Raw genomic sequence first — 21,557 nt, 5'->3', positions numbered from 1 at the left:
TTAATCCTTATAAAATTTACATTTTGAATGGTAATAAATTGTGAGTAAAGAATAATCTAAGATTTATTATTGTTTTTCACAGTAATTTAATAAAAAAAAATTGAAAATTTTATTTAATGAATTATCTAATTGCATTTATTAGTATTCTTGTGTATTTTATTATGACATTGCTAAAACATTTAAGTCCATACCCGTTGCCAAAATCATATCATATAAGCATAAAGTAGTTTTGTCTAGTTCCATTAGACAAAACTACTTTATGCTTGACTAATCATTCACCTAGTTCCATTAGACAAAACTACTTTATGCTTGACTCATCATTCACCTAAGTCTCATCCTTTTACTTTATTTGTCTCTGCATGTTAAAAAACTTTTTTGTGTAGTTTTTTCCTTCTCACTTAATCTCTTTGGAACTCTATTTTTTCCTGATTGGAACTCTATGGAACTCTATTTTTTCCCAATTGGAACTCTATTTTTTCCCGATTGGAACTCTATGTTTTCCCGACTCATACAACCTACAATTTTAAATTTAAGTTCTCTGTCAACTGTTTCCTTACTCTTTAACTTTTTGTTTTCTAATAACTCCCAACTTAGTAGTGGTTGCTTTCAGCCTTGTTGGAGTGAATCAGAATTATTTACAAATTGAATCAGTATACTTGACATGTTCAATAACCAGGAAGTTTAATTATTGCGCCATCCAAATTCACTTACATTGGAAATACATACAATTTACGATATATAAGTATGTAGCTTACATTTTTTTTTAACTGTTTGCATTGTATTTTTATGTTGATCTAACTGATTAATTTGAATTTACATTTTGTCAACAACAAAAAAATTTATATACTAATAAAGTGATTTCAATTATTTTTCTGCTAATAAATTATTAATAAGAATATTTTTGTTAATTGTTTCTAATGTGCTTTTAAGGTCTAGCATTAGTTATATTACAAATTATCAATTATGATTTAATTGTGTATACAAACTGTTGTTTAAAAATGTTCTCTATTTAGATTGCACTATTTGGATGGCTTTTTGGATTCAGTTAACTTATTTTGTATATATGAAAGCCAAATTATTTATTTAAAATAAAATAGAAGTTGATTTTTATTATTATTATTGTTTTCTCCACCTATGATTTTATAAATACTATAATTAATAAGATTTTTATAAATACTATTTAACAAAAGTCAACCCTGTGCATGGACGCATGAAGTATTTGAAGTGCTAATGAATATGTTGTTGTTAGTCATTTTGTTAGTGATTATATTGTTGGTGATCATGATCATAATTATTTTTTTTTTAATTGATTTTGTTACATAGGTGGGTTTGTAAACATTTTGGTCAACCTAGAAAAAGAGATGGCGTGATTAAAAAAAGAAGTCACCAATTAGTCCTTCCTTGTGGCCGTTTTTACATTTTATGGTTATGGTATAGTTTTATATTTTAATAACAAATATTAATTTAATGTGATAAAATATAAGAATACCTTGATATCATTTCAATCAAATTAAAGTTTTTTTTTATTGCAATGACAAAAATTTTCAACTATTCAGTGATTATTGATTATTTATGACCTATTTTAATATACAGTTGTTTAACATATAGGTGGCATTGTATATTACATACAATTCTGCATTACCTGGATATATGGTGTGCAACATTATTCTTGAACACAACCATCCGATTGGTGCTGAAGAATTTCAACTATACTCTACATCTAGAAAACCTACAAAGAAAATTCTTGAAGAAACTGAGGATCTTCTTCATCACGGTGCAAATCCAACTCTAGTTGCCAACTACTTGTTAGATAAGAAATTAATGGTAAAGCAGAAAGATATATATAATATAACGCAGAAAATGAAGTTTCGTGGTAAAAAAATTTTAATTTTAATTTGAAAAGAACTCAATAGTGAATTAAAAATCATAATTTGTATGTTAGAATAGGTTCTGTTCTTGATAAAATAAAAAATGTTTTGACTGGTATGAAACATAACATACATGTTAATATGGAAGAATACATTGAGGCTGTTACTTGGTCCACTCCAGAACAACAGAGCATTTTGCGTAAGTTTACGGATGTTGTTATGATTGATGGTACATACAAGGTATCTATTATTACTTTGTTTTGTTTTTCTCTCTGTTATTTTCATTTTTCTTTAATGGCAATATTTTTAAATTTAGGCTATAACATATTGTCTTACATGGGATTCATATTTAGGTCAACAATATGGCAACGCCATTGTACACGCTTGCCATTGTGGACTGCAATGAAATAGGTCAGCTATTAATGCATAGTCGATAGAAAAAGATCAGAATCATTTAGAGGTGATTCTGGAAGACATTCTATGTTGGACTGGTGATCTACTAAAGTATGCCACTAAAGTTTGTTATTGACAAAGATTATGCTGAAATTTCTGCTATTAAGGCTGTTTTTCCAAAAAGTAGAATTCCTCACTGTCGATTTCAAGGCGCTCTTAAATTGTGTTAGAGTGCAAGCGTGGAGAAAAGGTTGGAACCAAAATTCAAACAAAGTAGACAGTCATTTACTTTACCATTAAACAACAGCACAGTTTATTTTAACTTTGGTAAACGATTAGGACCAACCAACTTAAAATTATTAGAAAATGAAAGAAGGGAAATGTTGCTGTCAACAAATGAATAATTTACTTTAGATTTTTAGCACTAAAGACTTCTGCAAAGATAATTTCTAGATGGACTGGATTCAATATTAAAATAAGAAAAGATATAGGTACCACATAATCTACTATTTGTTATCTTAAAACTATTGATAGACCTGCTACTAATATTTCAACCGTATTTACCATACTTGATTGATGTTTAAAGTTGAAAGAACAATTAAATGTTGAAGTGATAATTTGTGTCTTTGATCAAGCCATATATGCAAAAGCTGTTCAAATTAAATTGAAAAATCCAGAAAAATACAAAAGTTGCTCTTGGAATTATTGGAAAAAGGTTTAGAAATGTAGGATTACGTGATGTACTTATTCAAAGTGAAGTAATTGCAGAATGGTCTGTAGAAAGGGCTTTATCTGGTAAAATGTACAATTGTTCAGTGCATTTCAATAAACTACTTTATGAAGCTTTATACAGATTACTTATAAATAAATTCGAAGATGTTGATCATATGGAGGATCAAATTGTTGTTGATAATGTCTCTGAGCATCTGTCCAAATTTAAATTGAATGTGTGCAAAGAAGAATTTGAAAATTTGAAGGAAAAAGAAGCAATCAAACAGTTTTACATAAGATTTGTTAATTTAAAAATAACTTACTTCAAGTGGGCGCACCACTCACAAAGTACTGGCTACCTTATTTAGAAATGGTTGAGCTCCTACTAAACACATTATATGCTGTAAGAGCTGGAGAGTGGTCACTGCTACTTGAGTACATTCAAGATATTGCAACTTATGCTTTTGTTTATGATAATTACAATTATGCCAGGTATTTGACCCCTTACCTAGCAGAAATGATTGCACTTGAAAATGACTTTCCTATAGTGTATGAAGAAATTACAAATGGAAAATTTGTTGTTCAGCTTAATGAGTTTAATACATTTGGTAAAGTTGGACCCGATAAGGTTGTTGAGGTCACAATTAACCAAGATACTAAAACTCCTGGAGGTACAACAAGATTTTCAACAAACAGTAATGCAATAAATAAGTGGATACTTAATTCACCCTTTAAAGCAGAAATTAAAAAGTCTCTGCATGAATTTGTCAATATGCATCAAAAAGTCTATCAACACAAAGATTTAACATCAAGTAGAATTAGAAAGGATGAGAACTATGTCAAGTCAATGATGTCAGTTTTGCAAGATACCTTTATAAATCCATTTTCTGAAAGAAAGAGCTACATATTAGCTCAAACAAAAAACTTATTCCTCTAAAGGCTTTACGAAACTTATTCTCAAGTATTTTTTTAATCATGGAAAGGGGAAAATCGGATTTAAGAAATGTATTTAGCTATCCATTAGCTAAATACATTTTAGCTAATGGATAGACTGTCATTAGCAGATTACATAAGTGGTCTAAGAAAAACATCAAGAGTTTCTATCCTTCATGAACTAGAAAAAGACACAGAACCTTGGTCGATGAACTTTTCAACTACATTGGTTTGATTGATGGTATGGCTACTTTACAACAACCAAAACTGTTGCTTTAGCTTTTGATCAATTGGCTCAAAAGTTGTTGCAGATAATATTGAATTTAAGTGTTAATGCAGACCGCATAGATGTTATATTTGATACATACATAAATTGAATTAGAGATGCAGAACAAAAAAAATTAGCATAAGCAGATTTCATAAAACTCTGTAGTTTAAAAAAAGATCATCCAGTTAAACAATGGAATGACTTTCTTTCAGTTGGAAGTAATAAGGCAGAAATTATTGAGTTTCTTGTTTATGAATGAGGTAGAAATAATTACTTTAGAACAGAAAACACCGTGACATTTTATGTTACAAGTAAAAACATAGAGAAAATATTTGTCATAGGGTATCCATATTAACATGTTCTTTCAAGCCCTTCTTGGTTTGTATGCATATACAGGTTGTGATAATGTCAGTGCATTATCTGGGCTAGGGAAGATTAAAGCCATGAAGCTTATGATTACAGACAAGAAGTACATTAAGCTGTTTTGCAATGTGGGAAAATTTTTTAATAATGACGAGAAAACAATTTCAGAGCTGGAAGCATTCAATTGCCACTTGTATGGTGTGCAATGTGAAGACATAAATCATCTTCGATACAAAATGTACTGCTCAAAAAGAGGAAAGATTAATTGTGAAAGACTTCCAAAGCTTGAAAGACCTGTAAAGCAAGCTTATATCAACACATTTTAAGAGCTAACTATCAATGTAAAATATGGAGATCAACTCTTATGAATTACTCTGTAATTCCATCTCCAGAAGGACATGGATCGACTGTTTATACTGATGGAACTAATATTACCTGGATGAGCTGCAATCCTGTTCCAGACAGGCCTTTATTATTATCATTTTTGAATTTTTGAACAAAATTACTTGATTCTTTAAAATGATAGTGTGATTAATGCTTACTTTTTAGATCATGGAATTGCTTTCCTACAACTGTAAACAAAAGTGCAAACAAGGTGATTGTTTTTGCATAAACAACAGCTTATCATGCACAAATGCTTGCAATCTTAAAGATTGTGAAAATGTAGCTGTGAATAGTGATAATGAGCTATCTGATTTTGTTACAGATTCCAGCAAATCATATTTGGATACTGAAGCATAAAAGACGGTATTCTCTGTGAAGTATTTATAAATTATTCTAATTTATAAACTATTATAAGAATTTTCTCCTATATTTTGTTGCTGTATTTCTAATTAATATTTACTAATTCTTTAATTGTCGATCTGTATTTAATAACACAGATTTTAAAAAATGTTGAATATAAATTCTAATATCTAATTTAACAAAGGTGAACATTTTTTATGCTCTTACATTTTTATGCTATTATTAGTTAATCATAAATGTCATTAAGTGGCAAAATTTAAGTTAATGCACTTATTAAATATGCAAAGTTTTTAATTTTTGACATGCAGTTTAAAAGTAAGTTTCTTAATTCAAATTTGTTGATTCAATTTGCTAACAATACAGACAGGTTACGCACCGATTTTCTTTTTATACTTACAGATTTTGCAATTTTTTAATAATTTGTTACCCTTGGTTAATACGTAAATTTGAAATTTGGTTAAAATATAGTACCAGATTCAAGTTCGTTATCTTAAAAACAGGTTATATACTGATTTTGGTATTAATACCTGTAATTTAAAAATATGTTCATATTTGGGCATTTTATGCCACTTCAGAGCCCAATAGAATCACTTAGCTAAAGTTAGCTAAGTGATTCTATTGGGCTATCTTAGCTAAAGGAGTTCACCACCTGTTTTTTGTTTCTGTTACATATAATTTGTTTTTGTTACATATAATAATGGTTAAAAAAATATGACATTACATGGTGCCAAAAAAAAATCTCAAAATGTAGCTTGATCCCTTGATCTATATAAGATTTTTATATAATTTTAAATATTTTTTTAATACAAAAATATCATAAAGTAGCTATATTATAATTTTTTGTAATTTTTTATTTTTTTATAGATGGTATACACCAAAAACTATATCTTGTCATATCCATTCAAAAAATATGTCATCTGTTTCTTTTGCACCTGTTAAGGAAAGAGTACTATCTCATACTCAGCGATACCAGACAGTGACGTCATATTTACAATAGCTTCAATAGCTTCAATTCTTGCAGATCTTCCTCTCTCAAGTTTTGTTAATGCATTGGAATGGGTAAAGACATTGGAAGATCACAGTCGTACCACTCAATAGATGTCAACAAACCCAAATATCTAAAGTAATGGCTCAACAAATTTTGGTTTAAAGAACTCTTCTGAAATTGGCAATAGATTTTATTTCTTAGAATGTGTTATATTTGATTTAAATAAAAAAAAAATAATGTAATATTATAATACAAAAGTAATAAATATTTTTAAATATAAAAGTTAATTGGTGTAAATATATTTACAAAAGTAATTCAAGATGAGGTAATGGGGCTTGATGAAGAAGAAGAACGATTTGACTTTTCAATTCATCAGAAAGAGGTAGAACAATGCAAAGAAGAACCAAATGAGCATGAAATTCAAGGAAAAGAAATTGAACAAATCAAAAAAGACAAAATTCCAACAAAGTTATTTAGCCAGCTAACTCTTTTATTAAAACCTATTTTCAGAAAATCTCATTAAACTTAAAGCAGTGGCTCTTTTATCATGCACCTAAAAGGTATGAAAAGTTGCATCCGATAGATAGGCAAATTATAAGTTTGCAAAGGTATGAAAAGTTGTGTCCGATAGATAGACAAATTATAAGTTTGCGATGGTTAGTGTCTGATGACAATGCTAATAAAGCTATAAATTTTTGTTCAAAATTGTCAACTGCATCATTAAAATCAGTCATTGATACGCGAGCTGCTAATCCTAGAGTCAATATTCAACAGTTTAAACAATTTTTTGATGATTCGGCATAGATTGCATTGGAAAACCAAGTCAAAAATTTAAACAACATCAGTCGATGTTGCGTTCTTTGCCATCAGGAAGATGATCCAGCACAGGAAGATAATCTAGCAACGATTATTGTTGGTAAAAAAAAAAAAACATTGTTGGCTTCAATGCTATAGATGTTTATCATGGAACCACTTTGGTTGCTTGGGTCTTGAGCAAAAACCAATAAGTAGTTGGTTTTGTGGGGAATGATGTTACTAATATTTGGTAATTTTAAAATTATTATTTCAGGCTGATCATTACAGTGTAAGTTTGTTATATTAAACTTAGTATTTTTGTTTATTTTTGTTATATGAAACTAAAGTTTAATTATATATAAATTGTTTATTTAACGAAAACCATAATCAAAAATAAAATATAGTAAATTAGTATTTGTTTTTTTAATGTGACCATTGCTTTTATTTATATACTAATATATACCAAATATTTTATTAGATTTTTGACAAGAGGTTTCTTTAATATATTGATGTTTATACATAGCACATATTAATGTTTTATCAATTTTTATTTATTGTATTATATGATTCAGATACATACTTGTCTCTTGTACTTTGTAATTTAAATGGTTTGAGTCTGGATGAGGTGACACCATACCCATTCCCACCCCATAGATTTGCATTCACAAAATCTAAACAGCATTTTGTAAGGACTGAGGAAGTTATAGCCGTATTAATGTTTTTAACAATGTCTAAAATTCAAAAAGTTCCGATGCTATATTTTAGCTATAGTATATCCAATACTATGAAAATTAAAAAAAAATAAAAAATTAATAAAATTTGCAGTAATAAACCAAATCTGACTAAGTCTTACTAACCACAGCTTAGTAGTTGTGAAAATATAGCAATATAAAAATATAGATGGAACAAAATAAGGAACACTTGATTTTAACTGGGATTATCTTTATACGTTTATTCCAGATTTTTCTATTCTAGATTATTCCATCTATTCCAGATTATTCCATCTATTATACGTTATTCCAGATATTTCTTTCAACTTTTAGTTTTTCAGGATTTACCTTTAAAATTTATAAACTTGTTGGAAATACTAAAATGGGCACAAAATAGTGAAAAAATATATGTATATATGTATATATAAATTTATATATATATATATATATATATATATATATATATATATATATATATATATTGAATAAAATCAAAAAGAACTTTAAATATTGATCTGAACTAACATCATAAATTTTATTCAACGCAATGCAGCCATGGTTGGTTGTCAGAATGCTTGTCTCAAAAGCAAGAGATCTTACAGATGCTTACACAATACTAATAAAAATACAATACAAAAAAAAATTGAATGTGCACAATTCAAATATTAATGTACACTGCAATATATTTGAATATTTGAGAATATATAATAATGCAAAGAGTATTATAATTTTAGAACATTCTTAAATGTTCCACTACCTTCTAGTAGGATTTATTCATTGATCAGCTTATTTTGGTTGTGTTGGAAAAAATATTTCACCCATTATCACAGCAATCTCAAAGCACTAGCCTCAGAAACAAAAGATCCTTGGTTCAAACCCCACCTCTGGGCAAGTTTTGCGACATTTGGAAGAAGGCATGAAGTTCCAATTAAATGCTCATTCGTGGTGCTCTGTGATAAGACTGTTAGGGGTTTCTGGGGGTACCTAAATAAAATTAAAAAAAAAAAAATCCTATCTATCATAAAAATCACATTGTATAAGTAAAGAAGCACTTGCACTTATTTATAATATGATAAGCCGGATTTTTTTGAAGAATCTTTTCACGCAAAGTTTGGGATGTCTGATAAGAAAAATTTGTATTTTTCGTTAATATAATTTCGTATCTACCGGTATAGCAGCCTAAAATTACTCTGTATCATTTTTATCATAGGAAAAAGATACTAAGTATCTATTAGACAAGTCTTATGAGATAATTACTAGGGTTAAAAAAACTGAATCTATGAGAAATTAACAACGCTAATTTCTCATGTGTTTTTTTTAAAAGTTATTTAGGAGTTAATGGTCTTATCACAGAAAACTGCAAAAAAGGATTTAACCAGAAAATTTATCCCTTCTTCCTTACCAATGTTGCATATATTGCAAGAGCTGGTCCCCAACCATGGACTGCGGAAGAGCTCTTAAGGTGGTCTTATGGTTTTAAAAGTTCTAAAATCTAAAAAAAAAATAAAAAATATTTAATAATATATGAACTTTTATTTGGAATTTATCATAGATAAATATAAACAGATTAGATGAAAACTCAGTGCAACTCCAACTTAGCTAAATGACATCACAAATATGAAGTCGTTATCAGAGTTAAAACGTTGTATTCAAGGCAAAAATTATCCGATAACCTTTATTTAAAGGATGTTGCTTCTCCGTGGCATAATCTTTTAACTAAATCAGACATTATTTCAGACATTATTCGTCTTATTTGCAACCTGCAGCAGTAGGGATATAGTCTTTAGTTATAATGCAAAAAAGAAGAAAGTATTTTCAAATCTCCTAACTTTCTCTTGTAGAGTTTGTGAATGGAGTTACTGAACCTACACTAGTAGGCGTCCTATGATTCAACCAAATTGTAAATTTCAATTTAGAACCGAATATGAGAAATTTATTACACAACCAAAAATATTCACAAAAATAATTAGAACCGAAATAATTTCAATCGAATTTTACATCGAAAGTCATAATTGTATTTAGAACTGAAAATCGAATCGATCGAATTATCAATCGAAATGTCATAAATAATTTTAGAACCTAAAAAATTTTGATCGAATTTTCGATCGAAAGTTGTGAAATAAAGTTTTTAAATTAAATTAAAATAAAAAATGAAAGAATTTTGTAATTCGATCCAAATTTTTTCGGTTGTAAAATTCGGTTCTAAAACTTTCGACGCAAGAAAGGATTTTGTAATTCGATCCTGCAATGAAAGTGTACTTTTCGGTTCTAAATTTTTCAGTTGTGAAATATTTTGGTGATATTTTCGAAGATAAATATTTTCGGCTCTATCATGTGACACACACTAGCAAAAGCTTGCACAGACCCATTAATTCAAGGAATGTAATAGAATTTTGCAAAATAGACAAAAGTCTGTTTGTAATTAATAGAGTTTTTGGATTCATGAACATGGTTCCATCAATAGCCCAGCAACCTTTCATAATACACCGGATCAAATTGCTAAAGTTAATGTACCTGTTGCTCATGTGACATTAAAAAAAGCAGCAGTTGAACTGAAGGAGATGACTAAGCATCAAATGTAGCTTTATCAGGTGATGCTTCATGGCAGAGGAGAGAGTTTTTGTCATTAAATGGATTTGTTTCATTAATTTGTGTTAAATCAGGGAAATGTATTAATTATTGTGTTAAAAGTAAGCATTGCACCATGTATGATACTTGAGAGAATAAAAAAGACTCAAATACTATGCTTTTTGTGACATAAAAATTGTTAAGGATCATCTGGTTCTATGGAACCTATTGGTCTAGCCGCTATGTTTTGTACGTCAGAACAGTTCAAAGGGTTGCAATATACTGAATGGAGATACAAATATAAAACCCTAACCCTGATAGAAGAAAGGCTTTTAAAGACAAAACTAGTGAAAAGAAGTGAATTCTTAAGGTGCTGGTTTTTATTTACTTATATGCATTGTAATTTATTATTTAGATTTTATTGTAAAAATCTTTAAATACGTTTTTTTTTAAATCAACAATTTTCAACCGGCGCGGTTCATAACTCATAATATATACTCCAAATTATTTGAATTTTTGAAGAAGTGTTTATAATTATATGAAGGTTGTCTAGAATTGATATTGTGCTATTTGGATGATCAGAACTTATTTAACTTTTTTTTTTGGAGGAAGGAGGTGGGTTAAATATTTTCTGTTTAAATTTTTTAATTTTAGTAAATTTAGTTGTGAAATTTTCTTTCCAAAAAAAAAAACATGATTCTAATCAAGCATTAAGCTTCACAGTTACGATATAGTAAAAAAAGGTACTATATTGGTATACAGGTAATTTTTTTTGTTATCTTCTTTATTAAAAAAGAAAAATTTTTTAATCAAAATATTTTTTAACTAATATACTTTCAAAAGTTGACCAAAATTGATTAACACATTTTTGAAATCAGACTGAAGTCAGAAATCTCATATCAAATTTAGAAATAAGAATATGATGATTAACCAACTAAAACCCACTTTTAGTCTATTAGTAGAAAATCCATAATTGATTGACTATTCAATTTTTTCAATATTAACTATTTTCAATTATTTTAGAAAAGTCACTTAATTAAAGTTTTAATTATAAGTGACTTCTAGTTGATTTAATCAAATTCAATTACAACACTAGTTAATATTGCAAAATAAAAATAACTACATATAATTGATCGGAATCATCCTCTTTTATGAAACTATATAAACAAAAATAAACTTTTACGAAAAATATTTTTAAAATATAAATAGCAGTTTCTTTTTAAACCTAAAGGATTTTCTAAACTATCAAGTTCTTCTAGTTTTTCTTTTCATTAAATCATCAGCAGGTGCTTGAATTAGTTTCTTTTTTGAATGCCATCATTTTCAATGTTTCTTTTTGAACTTACAGTTAATAATGTTTTTACTTTTTTTGGACTTTCAAACGCAACTTAATATCACATTCTAGATGATTTTACAGATTTTAACATTTCTCTAGTAATTTGAATAACTGGATCATTTTGTTGCTTTGATGATATTTGATCATTTATAATTTTTAAGAAAATCTCTACTTAAATTTTTCAAGGTTAGGGTTAATAATATGCAAGTACCAAATCAAACTTTTAATTTATATTACAGCTTTAAAAGTCTATCAAACTAAGCATTTATATTAGAACCATCCACACTGATGTGTATGTTGCATAAATTTTATATTAAGCTTAACTTTCACGAGAAACTCAAGGAAATGTTCTTACAACTTTTCAGCTGTACAATCACATACAATGACAAATCCATAGAATGTAACTTTAATGCAGTTAATTTTTTAGACCAATATTGTACATACCTATCACATTTAACAAATCGTTGAATTGTTATATCTAAACTTGAAAAGAGTTTAATTCAAATCCTATAACAATAACTTTAATATAAAAACATTCCAGACTGAATGGCGCATAAGGACTTTGTTTTGCTTTGTTTGAATCCTTTGGCAATTTTTGAATATGAAAACATCTTGATTGATCAAGTCAAATGAATTATTAGATTCAACATACTTAAAACCATGAAGGTCTCAGATTTTAAAATCTCTTTCTTAACTGTGTAACAAACCATTAAATCTTTATCTTTATTGTCCTTACTTTCTTTAAACATTGACATATGAAGTTTGATATTTGCATTACTACTTGGCGTCCTTGCTCTATTTCCACTGACTATAAAAAAGATTTTCTGACATAGCATGCAACATGCAGAATAATGATCACCATAACATATTTGGATCGATATAAAGTCAGACTCTTGCAATTTAGTATATTTTATTTTTCTCTTAGATATCTTAAAAATATAAATAAACAGTTGAACTTTCGAAAATTTAATGAAGAAATTTAAAAACTTTTGCACAATTTTTTATATTTTAAATTGTGATTATCGAAAGACATTTAGAAATTTAACAAAGATTGACAACTACATATTTCATAATATATCAATTCTCTATATCATCATAAATAACACATTGTAATAATATTATATATATATATATATATATATATATATATATATATATATATATATATATATATATATATATATATATATATATATATATCAGGGCTTGGGATGAAGAAAATCGCCAAGCGTGTTATATCACGCTCGTAAATTTATAATATTTTGTCATCGAGTGCAATTATGTGTGCTCGGGGTCAGGACTGCGAGAGCGATCTTGAAATTTGAAAATTGCAGAAGACTGTGTTTATAAAAAGCTTTTTATTTATTATACGACTTTTATTTGTCAATGTTTAAAGCAGTATCTACAACAGCGCATTTATACCACTTCAACAATGTAGTTTTTTATACTTCCCAGCCTCTTGTTTTTTATTTGCGCAAGATCGCTATTTTTTTAAACTATTAATGGTAAAATAAAACAAAACCAAACAAAAACACAAGTGCTAAATAAGTTCTTATAATAGTATTGAAGAATAAATTCATGGCTAAAATTATTTGCTTTTGTTGTTTTGATATGTATTTAAAACACTGTTAACTTAATATTTACGATTAACGGTTTTTATATTTCTTGATATTTTTTTAATAATTAATTTTTTTCGTAAATTATTTAATAATTATTAAATACATTTTTTTTATAATTTCTTATTTAAATAACGCTTTTTTTATCGTCAAAAAATTAGTAGATTATAACACAAGAATAATTTGAAATTCTTCTTCAAAACTATTAGTTGTAGGTTAAATAAAAGATTTTCCCCTTAACTGTTGTCAGCGGTCTTTCCTCTTTTTCATTTTCAAAACTGAATGCTAAACAAACACAAGTTAATAAAAAACATACTCTATACAAAAATGAATTTAAAAAAATCTCCATCGTGAAATATTATTTTAATGATAAACGACGTGTGGAATATTATCAACAACAAATCAAATAAATCTTACTTGACATTTTTACAAAATTAAAAATATTCAGAAGCTTTAACTTTTATAAATATAAAATAGAAAATTAGGATTATTTCCTAATTTTATATTCCCATTTCATTTGCACATTTTTATATTCACATTGTGTTTCCACGCACACTTCGTTAAAATAGTTAACATTCCATTATTGAAATTAGCTGTAATGACTTCAAACTGTTCATTCATTATGTTAGTGCAAAACGGAAAAATGCTGACAAAACAGCAAAATAGAAACGTGTAGAAAGCGAGTGACATAATGCTTACATTTTATATAAGTACTTCGTATAAAGATATAAATATAAGGAAGACGGAGTTTTACTGTTGAATCAACAAGCTTTATCATTACCTAAAAAATTTAATAACAAATATTTTATAAAAAAACCATATAAAAACTTATTATTTTTTCCATCCCAAACTTTTGAACGAGTGTGATTTTATACTCTCATTATAAGTTGAGCCAGTGTTGTTTATCACGTTAGAAGGTTTAAAAATACCATTTACAGGCATGTTTCACGAGCGCGGCGCCCGCTTTATCACAAGCCCTGTATATATATATATATATATATATATATATATATATATATATATATATATATATATATATATATATATATATATATATATATATATATATATATATATATATATATATATATATATATATATATATACACACACACACACACATATATATATATATATATATATATATATATATATACACACACATATATATATACATATATATAATTATTACTCTTATAGAAACCAACTTATTAGGACATAAATTCAGCATTCATGTAAGCAGAACAAAAACATAAACAGAACGGAATAGTCACGCGCTTAAAATATCCATGTGATAAAATTATCGCAATAATAAAATTGGCGCATTGGTAATAGCAATATTCGACGACTTATTGTCAGTGCATCTGCACTGGTAATAGATTTTATGGAGATAGATTCATTTTATTGTAAAAATCGAAAATTAACTGTATTAACTGTATTATTAAAGTAATAGTATTATTACTTTTATAAAGCACTTTTTATTTTATTATGTAATTAATTCTGGAATTAATTTTGATACTAAATAATTTATTTTCTATAAATTCAAAAAAATTGGTATTAAATTTTTTCAAAGCTACAAAAAAAAAAAAATTGTTCTCTAATTTAATTTATAATTTTACAAATATCAATTATCTCAAATTTAAGAAGTTGCAGAAAACATTCTGTTTTATCAATCCTGTTTCTACCTACTCTACCACCTAAATTATCAATTGTTTCAAATAGATGGCTTTAAAAATTTACACCATCCTAATTCTTTCTGTTGTTGTGAATAAAGACAGTAAGTTCTTATATTTTCAAGCAACAGCTGAGGAATTAGATTATGTGCCTAACATGTTCCTCATTTTCCAAAATAAAAAGAATGATGTAGATATAAGTGAATGATGTAGCTACAGATATGGGTCTGACCAAGTCTAATGCATAGTTATTTATTACAAGTATGGAACAGTGAAACTTGGTCAAGAAAGAACTGCATGTTATATAAGTCAGAAAACAGGCAAACCTAAAGCTTTTATACTCTTAGTGATAGTGTTTGCTTTAACCATGATGTGCTTGGGCAGTTTAACACATCTCAGGTGTCACTTGAACCCATAAACTGGAAACTCTTTATAGATAGCTCTACTAAAGGTTTAAATTGCGGACAATGCTCCCATCCTGTTCACCCTGTTTGAGGATTACTATAGTGTAAAAGTCCTACTAGATGCTCTCAAATACAACAATATTTCTGGGTAAATAATTGCAGATTTTAAGATGGTGACTTTCTTGCTTGATGTCAAAAGTGGTTTTATTAAATATTAATGGGTAGATTTATTAAATTTCAATTTCCGTGCCTGTTGAACAGTAGAGCAATCTTCACCACTACACTAAAAAGAAAACTAGGATCTCAGAATATCTCGTGGAAGCTACTTGTTGATCAAAAATATTTTTAAATTACACATAAACTGATGAAGCAGTTTGTGAAGGCTCTCAATCAAGATCAGTTGCTTTTAAGTGCCTTTGAGAGTTTAGCTTAAAATTATCTGAAATCAAAACTAAAAGTGAAATTTTTATTGGACTTCATATAAATTCAGAATTATTGAGAGAAAAGTATAGAACTGCTACAGAAAAGTTGTCAGCTACTACAATGGAAAAAATGATAGAAGAGTATGTCTGGAGACTAATGTGTGCAATCTTATTAATAATTGTGTTACATAGTGCAATAAGGTTGACTAATGTGTACTAGAATCTTTAATCCAGAAAATTTAGTCCTTTCTAATTTCTATTATAAAACTGTTACATATTTTTTTCATTTTATTTAATAATTTTGTGTTAAAAAGTAAACATTTCTTTAATGTAATATCTGATCAAAATAAATACCTGATCAAAATAAATATCTGATCAAAGTAAATATCTGATCAAAATAAATCTGATCAAAATAAATATCTGATCAAAGTAAATATCTGATCAAAATAAATATCTGATCAAAATAAATATCTATTGATTAAGTTTTATATTCAGATAAACTGATAAGTTCTGTTCTTATTTCTTTTAGAAATTTTGTGAAATTCTAAACATTTTATTTAAATATTTTTTTGATGATACTAATAAAAATGAATTTTTTTTTACAAACAACATGACGGTTAGCCTTTGTTTTGTATTCCAAACAACAGTGATTAATTTTTGTTTTCTTTTATAAAAAACATGATGGTTAGCTTTTGTTTTATTTTCTAAACAACATAGTGGTTAGTTTTGTTTTATTTTAACATACATCGGCATAATTCAGGTTGTCCTACAACAAATAATAACTAAAAATAATATGATTCACAATTGACAAATAAATCTACCAAGTAAATTTGTTATTTGTTTGTGGTTCACTGTTCATCCTAGTTAGTCTTTTGTAATAATGAGTTTCAATTTAAACGGTCAACTATCCATCAATAGTCTATTATATATATTATAATCACTATTATGATTAGTGCGGATGATAAATTAGTATTTAAATAAACTTCGGTGCAAAAATTTTGAACTAAAAAATGTTTTGAATTAAATCTAGTTAAGCTAGTTAAAAAAAAGTTAAAAAAAACTCACACAATTAATGTACCTTATCTTGTGCATCAATTTCTGCACCTTGTCCTAAAAGAAGTTGCACAAGGTCGAGATGTTTATTACCAGCTGCAAAATGAAGAGCTGTTCTTCCAATAGCGCATCTAGCATTGATTTGTTCTGCTGAACGACTCAACAAAATACTTGTCACATTAACATGACCTTCTGCTATTGCCATATGAATCGATAGCAAACCCTAAAGCAAAGTAAATAACCAAGATGAAAAAATTTTAAATGCAACTGATGATCTTGGTTTATCATCAATTGTCATTACTAACATTTAAAAAAAACCTTTTTTGATGTTGGATATTCAACCACTACACCATCTGAATTTAAAAGTTGTCTGAGAGTTACCTCATGCCCATTTTTTGCTGCATAATGTAAACATGTTAAACCATGCTGGAACAAAAACATATTTTATGAACAATTGAAGTTCAATTTATAAAATGAATAAAGGAAAGTGGGGCACCATGATACACTTTTAATTTTTGCTTTGTTACAATTTTTCTTTAGTCTTTTTTTTAGACGAATGGTTTAATTTGAGGATTAAATTTATACAAACTAAATTTGTTTATTACTAAAATATAACAGGTTAAACATCTGAGACTACTTAAAGTAAAATTAGAAATTTGTATCAAGGTACCCCACCCTTGGAGTATCTTGATGCAACCTATGAGCATCATTAAAAAAGTAAATAAAAAACGTAAAACTTAAAGAAAAGGCAGACATTTACTTAAAAAACAAAAAAATTAATAACTATAACCCAATTAATGCATCCAATGATCGAAATCACATTTAAGAAATCCAGATAAAATATTATTTTAAATATCATTCTCAAGCATCAATAATTAATGATTTTGTATGGAAATTAGATTTCTAAATATTATTTTTACATAAATCTTTTAAAAAGTAAAATATTAAAAGAAAAGATTTTTAAGAGTGTTTATGACATAATTGAGCTCTAAATTCTACAGTTTTAGGACCCCCCACAAATGCTGTTATGCTATAAAGTTACACCATACTTGCTAATTGAAAACAATTGCTTTATTTTTGGTATCAACTTGTTTTTTTAATAGTTTTGTTATATAGTAATATAGTAAAGAGCTTATTGATTTTAGTTTACTAAAATCAATAAGCTCTTTACTATATTAAACTATATCAAATGTTACTGTAATGTTACTTACAGATAGACACATTGAATAAAACTTGGTAATTTTTAAAACTAATAAATTACTGACATCAAAAAAAAATTCAATCCCTTGCAGGCCTAATGATATCAAATGATATAATTTTTTTGTCAAAACACAGCTCTAGTAACAACAGCTTCACCATATAAAAGTGGTTGTCACAACTCTTATGATGCCTTTACCATTACAATGTTTCATGGTGCCCCACTCTCCCTTATATATAATCAAACTAAAAAGATTTCACTGTCAACCAAAAAGACTGCCAGACTTAAAGATGTGTCACTCAAAAAAACTTTTTCTTTTTTTGAAAAAAAAATATCCGGTTAAATTCAGAATAAAAGTTTTTCTACAATCAAAAGGCATTTCTTCATATATTTTTATTGTGTTTTTAGATATTTTCTAAAATTGTAATAAAAAAAGAGGTAAAATAATTTTTTGTTTAATTTTGCAATTCTTCATTTGTTTTCATTATGTTTTTAGATATTTGCTGAAACATTGTATTTGATAATTGTAAAATATTACACTTGCCACTTACCTCAGTCTCAGCTGGTATTTTTCCGGCAGGACACTTAAAAAAAATATATATATAAAGTATAAAAAACAATAAAACTATTACAAGAAATATTAAGATAAATATTATATGAAAGCTATTTAACTAACATAAACAATTTTAAAACTGATAAAGATAACAACCAGATACAATTAAAACTTTTACAATGATTTTTTAATGAATTATCATTTATAAAAAAAATATGTTAAATCTGTTTTAACCATGCAAAAAATGTGTCATAACCTCACTGGCTATATTTGGTGGCACTTTGGACATAAGTTCAACCAAACACTCCGCCTGATCAAATTCAGCAGCTAGATGAAGAGGATTCATGCCAGTCTATAAAAACATTCAAAATATTTATTGTTTAAATAAAACAGGTTGCTTATACATTACATTTTGAACTTACTACTAATGATACCTTAGAACTAAATACATTAAATGATATTTTTCCTTTAAACAATTCAATAGCATTTCTTGCACCATACTTGGCAGCAAGGTGAAGAGGAGTTAATCCATCTTTGTCTTCTTCTAGCAGTGATACACCTTGATTTATGAGTAGCTGAATAATGTCAGCATGATCATGTATTGCAGCCAAATGTAAGGGCGTCCTTAATGTGGTCTGAATCAACAAAATTAATTTTAATTAAAATAAAGTTTATAACTAAAATATTATACTCTGTTTAAGTTATAATATAGAGACTTACCTTACTCTTAGAAAATGCCATTGTGCTGTTTACTTTTATTAAAGCTTTTAATACTTCTAAACTTCCTTTAGCTGCAGCAATATGAGCACAGTTGTTGCCATCCTTTATAATATGTTATAAAATTATTGCACTATAAAATCAAGAAGAAAATGAAAAAATTATACTGTTAAACAAATAGTAGCTTCCCATAACAGTGACTCTTGACCTAGTGGAAACAATTTTTTTTTTAAAGTCTTACACTCATGGTACCACACTTTTGTAAGTCAGATGGGTTTCCATAATGCTATTTCCTTATTTAGATATGGTATTATATAAGTGTTAATTCAACTTTTTACAACTGGATACCTTATCTAGTATTAATCTGCTTTGCAGTTAAAAATTGAGTATTTATATTTTGATACTACTGCAAGTTAACCAGCTCCTCCTACTCTTGCTACTCATTTAAATTAAAGGTTTATATCACAGTTTTTTTGATACTTACAAACTATTTTTTCTTAAAAAATAAGTCAAATAATTTTATTATTAATAACTTAAATAAATTTATAATTATACATATTTTTTTACCATCATAGTAGCCTTGGTACCTCCTCTCTATAATGCTGGATAAAATAGATTTACTGATTCTTCCAATTTCATTTTTTTGCTAGTATTAATTATTGTTGAGGTAAAAAATATTCTGTCTCAATCGATGAAAAAGCATGCAAAACGTTTTATATTGGTTCAAAGGTATTAAAAACAAACATTAAAAAAATTTTGTAAAACTTTTGACATTGATTTTTATCCTTCTATCAATGAAAATCTTTTCAATGATAGGATTAAATTTGCTGAGAAATATGTAAAAATTAAAAACGAAGATAAACTAATAATAAAAACAAGCCAAATCATTGTTCTTTAATAATGAGCAACCTTGGAATAAAAAGAACAGTGGTTTGTTTGATGTTGCAATTGATGGTTTTGACGGCGCAGAGGTATGTGATAGAGTCGGAATTTTTCTTCTTTTTCAGCTTTCCCAGCGTTATAACAAAACAGATTTTGGCTTATACCAAGACGATGGTATGGTAGCCTAAAAATGCTAGCGGCCACCTCATGGATACAATAAAGAAACATATTATTCAAATTTTTAAAAATAATAATCTTTTTATCTCTATAAAATGTAAAATGAAAGTTGTGAACTTCCTTGACAACACACTTAACCTCAATGACCAATCTTTTAGACCATTTTGTAAACCAAATGATGAACTAAGTTGTATACATGTTGATTCCAATCAACCTCATAGCTTTTTAAAGCAATTTTCTTGCTCTATAGAGTTAAGGCTGTCAGTTAATTCATCTAATGAAACTATTTTTCAAAACTCTGCCAATTTTTATCAGGATGCATTAAAAAAGTCTGGTTAAAAGTTTAAATAAATTTATAATCCAAAACTTATCAAACCTTTATCAAAAAACTGTAAGCGCAATACAATAAGCGCAAGAAATGCTTTAATTTGGTACTTAACTGATAAAACATCTATTAGTTCTACAAACTTTACTGACAAAAAAATTTTTTAAACTTTTTTTCAAAAACTCATAAACAATAAATACCTTATTGATGAAATTTGAAAGATCTGGACGTACATCTAAGAACATTTTAACAACATCAGGATGGTTATTTTCAGCTGCAAGATGAACTGGTGCAGCTTGATTCTGTAGAAAAAAATATCGTATAAATAATTTTCTAGCTTAATAAAAAAACTATAAAGTTTTTGAAATCAAAAATTTTCATCTATTTATAGTTTATGTTAATCATTGTAATAAAAATATAAAAAATAAAGTTTTTGCTGTTACTTTAATAAATTACTACAACGAATAAAAACAATTCTTACAATATCAGCTAGCATTGGATCAGCACCAAGATGAATCAAAACCTTGCATGCCTCTAAATGACCCCTTTCTGAAGCAACATGTAGTGCAGAACGTTTTAACTAAAAGTGAAAAAAAAAGAAAATTAAAGAAATAAATAAAGAAGTTTTTCAAAAAATATTGTATATAATATTGATGCAGTATTCTCTCTCTCTCTCTCTCTCTCTCTCTCTCTCCTCTCTCTCTCTCTCTCTCTTTCTCTCTCTCTCTCTCTCTCTCTCTCTCTCTCTCTCTCTCTCTCTCTCTCTCTCTATCTATATATATATATATATATATATAACAAAAGTTTGGTGGAGTTGTGAGAGGTTTAGTTCTCGCCCACACTTCCCTGAAGTGATTTAG

At 27.4% G+C, this 21,557-nt stretch overlaps 1 protein-coding gene across 2 annotated transcripts in view; it reads right to left on the bottom strand.

The window, feature by feature from the left end:
- LOC101235649 (serine/threonine-protein phosphatase 6 regulatory ankyrin repeat subunit A) overlaps positions 1 to 21,557 on the bottom strand; it is a 133,213-nt gene that overhangs the window by 29,538 nt on the left and 82,118 nt on the right. For both annotated transcript variants that reach the window (XM_065812258.1, XM_065812259.1), the window contains exons 19-26: positions 21,179 to 21,277; positions 20,898 to 20,999; positions 19,317 to 19,418; positions 19,031 to 19,231; positions 18,853 to 18,948; positions 18,595 to 18,627; positions 17,164 to 17,271; positions 16,871 to 17,068 (exon numbers count right to left, since the gene is read on the bottom strand). In XM_065812258.1, coding sequence (XP_065668330.1) covers positions 16,871 to 17,068; positions 17,164 to 17,271; positions 18,595 to 18,627; positions 18,853 to 18,948; positions 19,031 to 19,231; positions 19,317 to 19,418; positions 20,898 to 20,999; positions 21,179 to 21,277 — 939 coding nt within the window. The remainder of the gene's footprint in view (positions 1 to 16,870; positions 17,069 to 17,163; positions 17,272 to 18,594; positions 18,628 to 18,852; positions 18,949 to 19,030; positions 19,232 to 19,316; positions 19,419 to 20,897; positions 21,000 to 21,178; positions 21,278 to 21,557) is intronic.

This window comes from Hydra vulgaris, chromosome 12 (genome assembly GCF_038396675.1).
Source record: "Hydra vulgaris chromosome 12, alternate assembly HydraT2T_AEP".
Lineage (NCBI taxonomy): Eukaryota > Metazoa > Cnidaria > Hydrozoa > Anthoathecata > Hydridae > Hydra > Hydra vulgaris.
The sequence above is the reverse complement of the archived record's forward strand: the minus strand, read 5'-3'. Positions and strand labels throughout refer to the sequence as shown.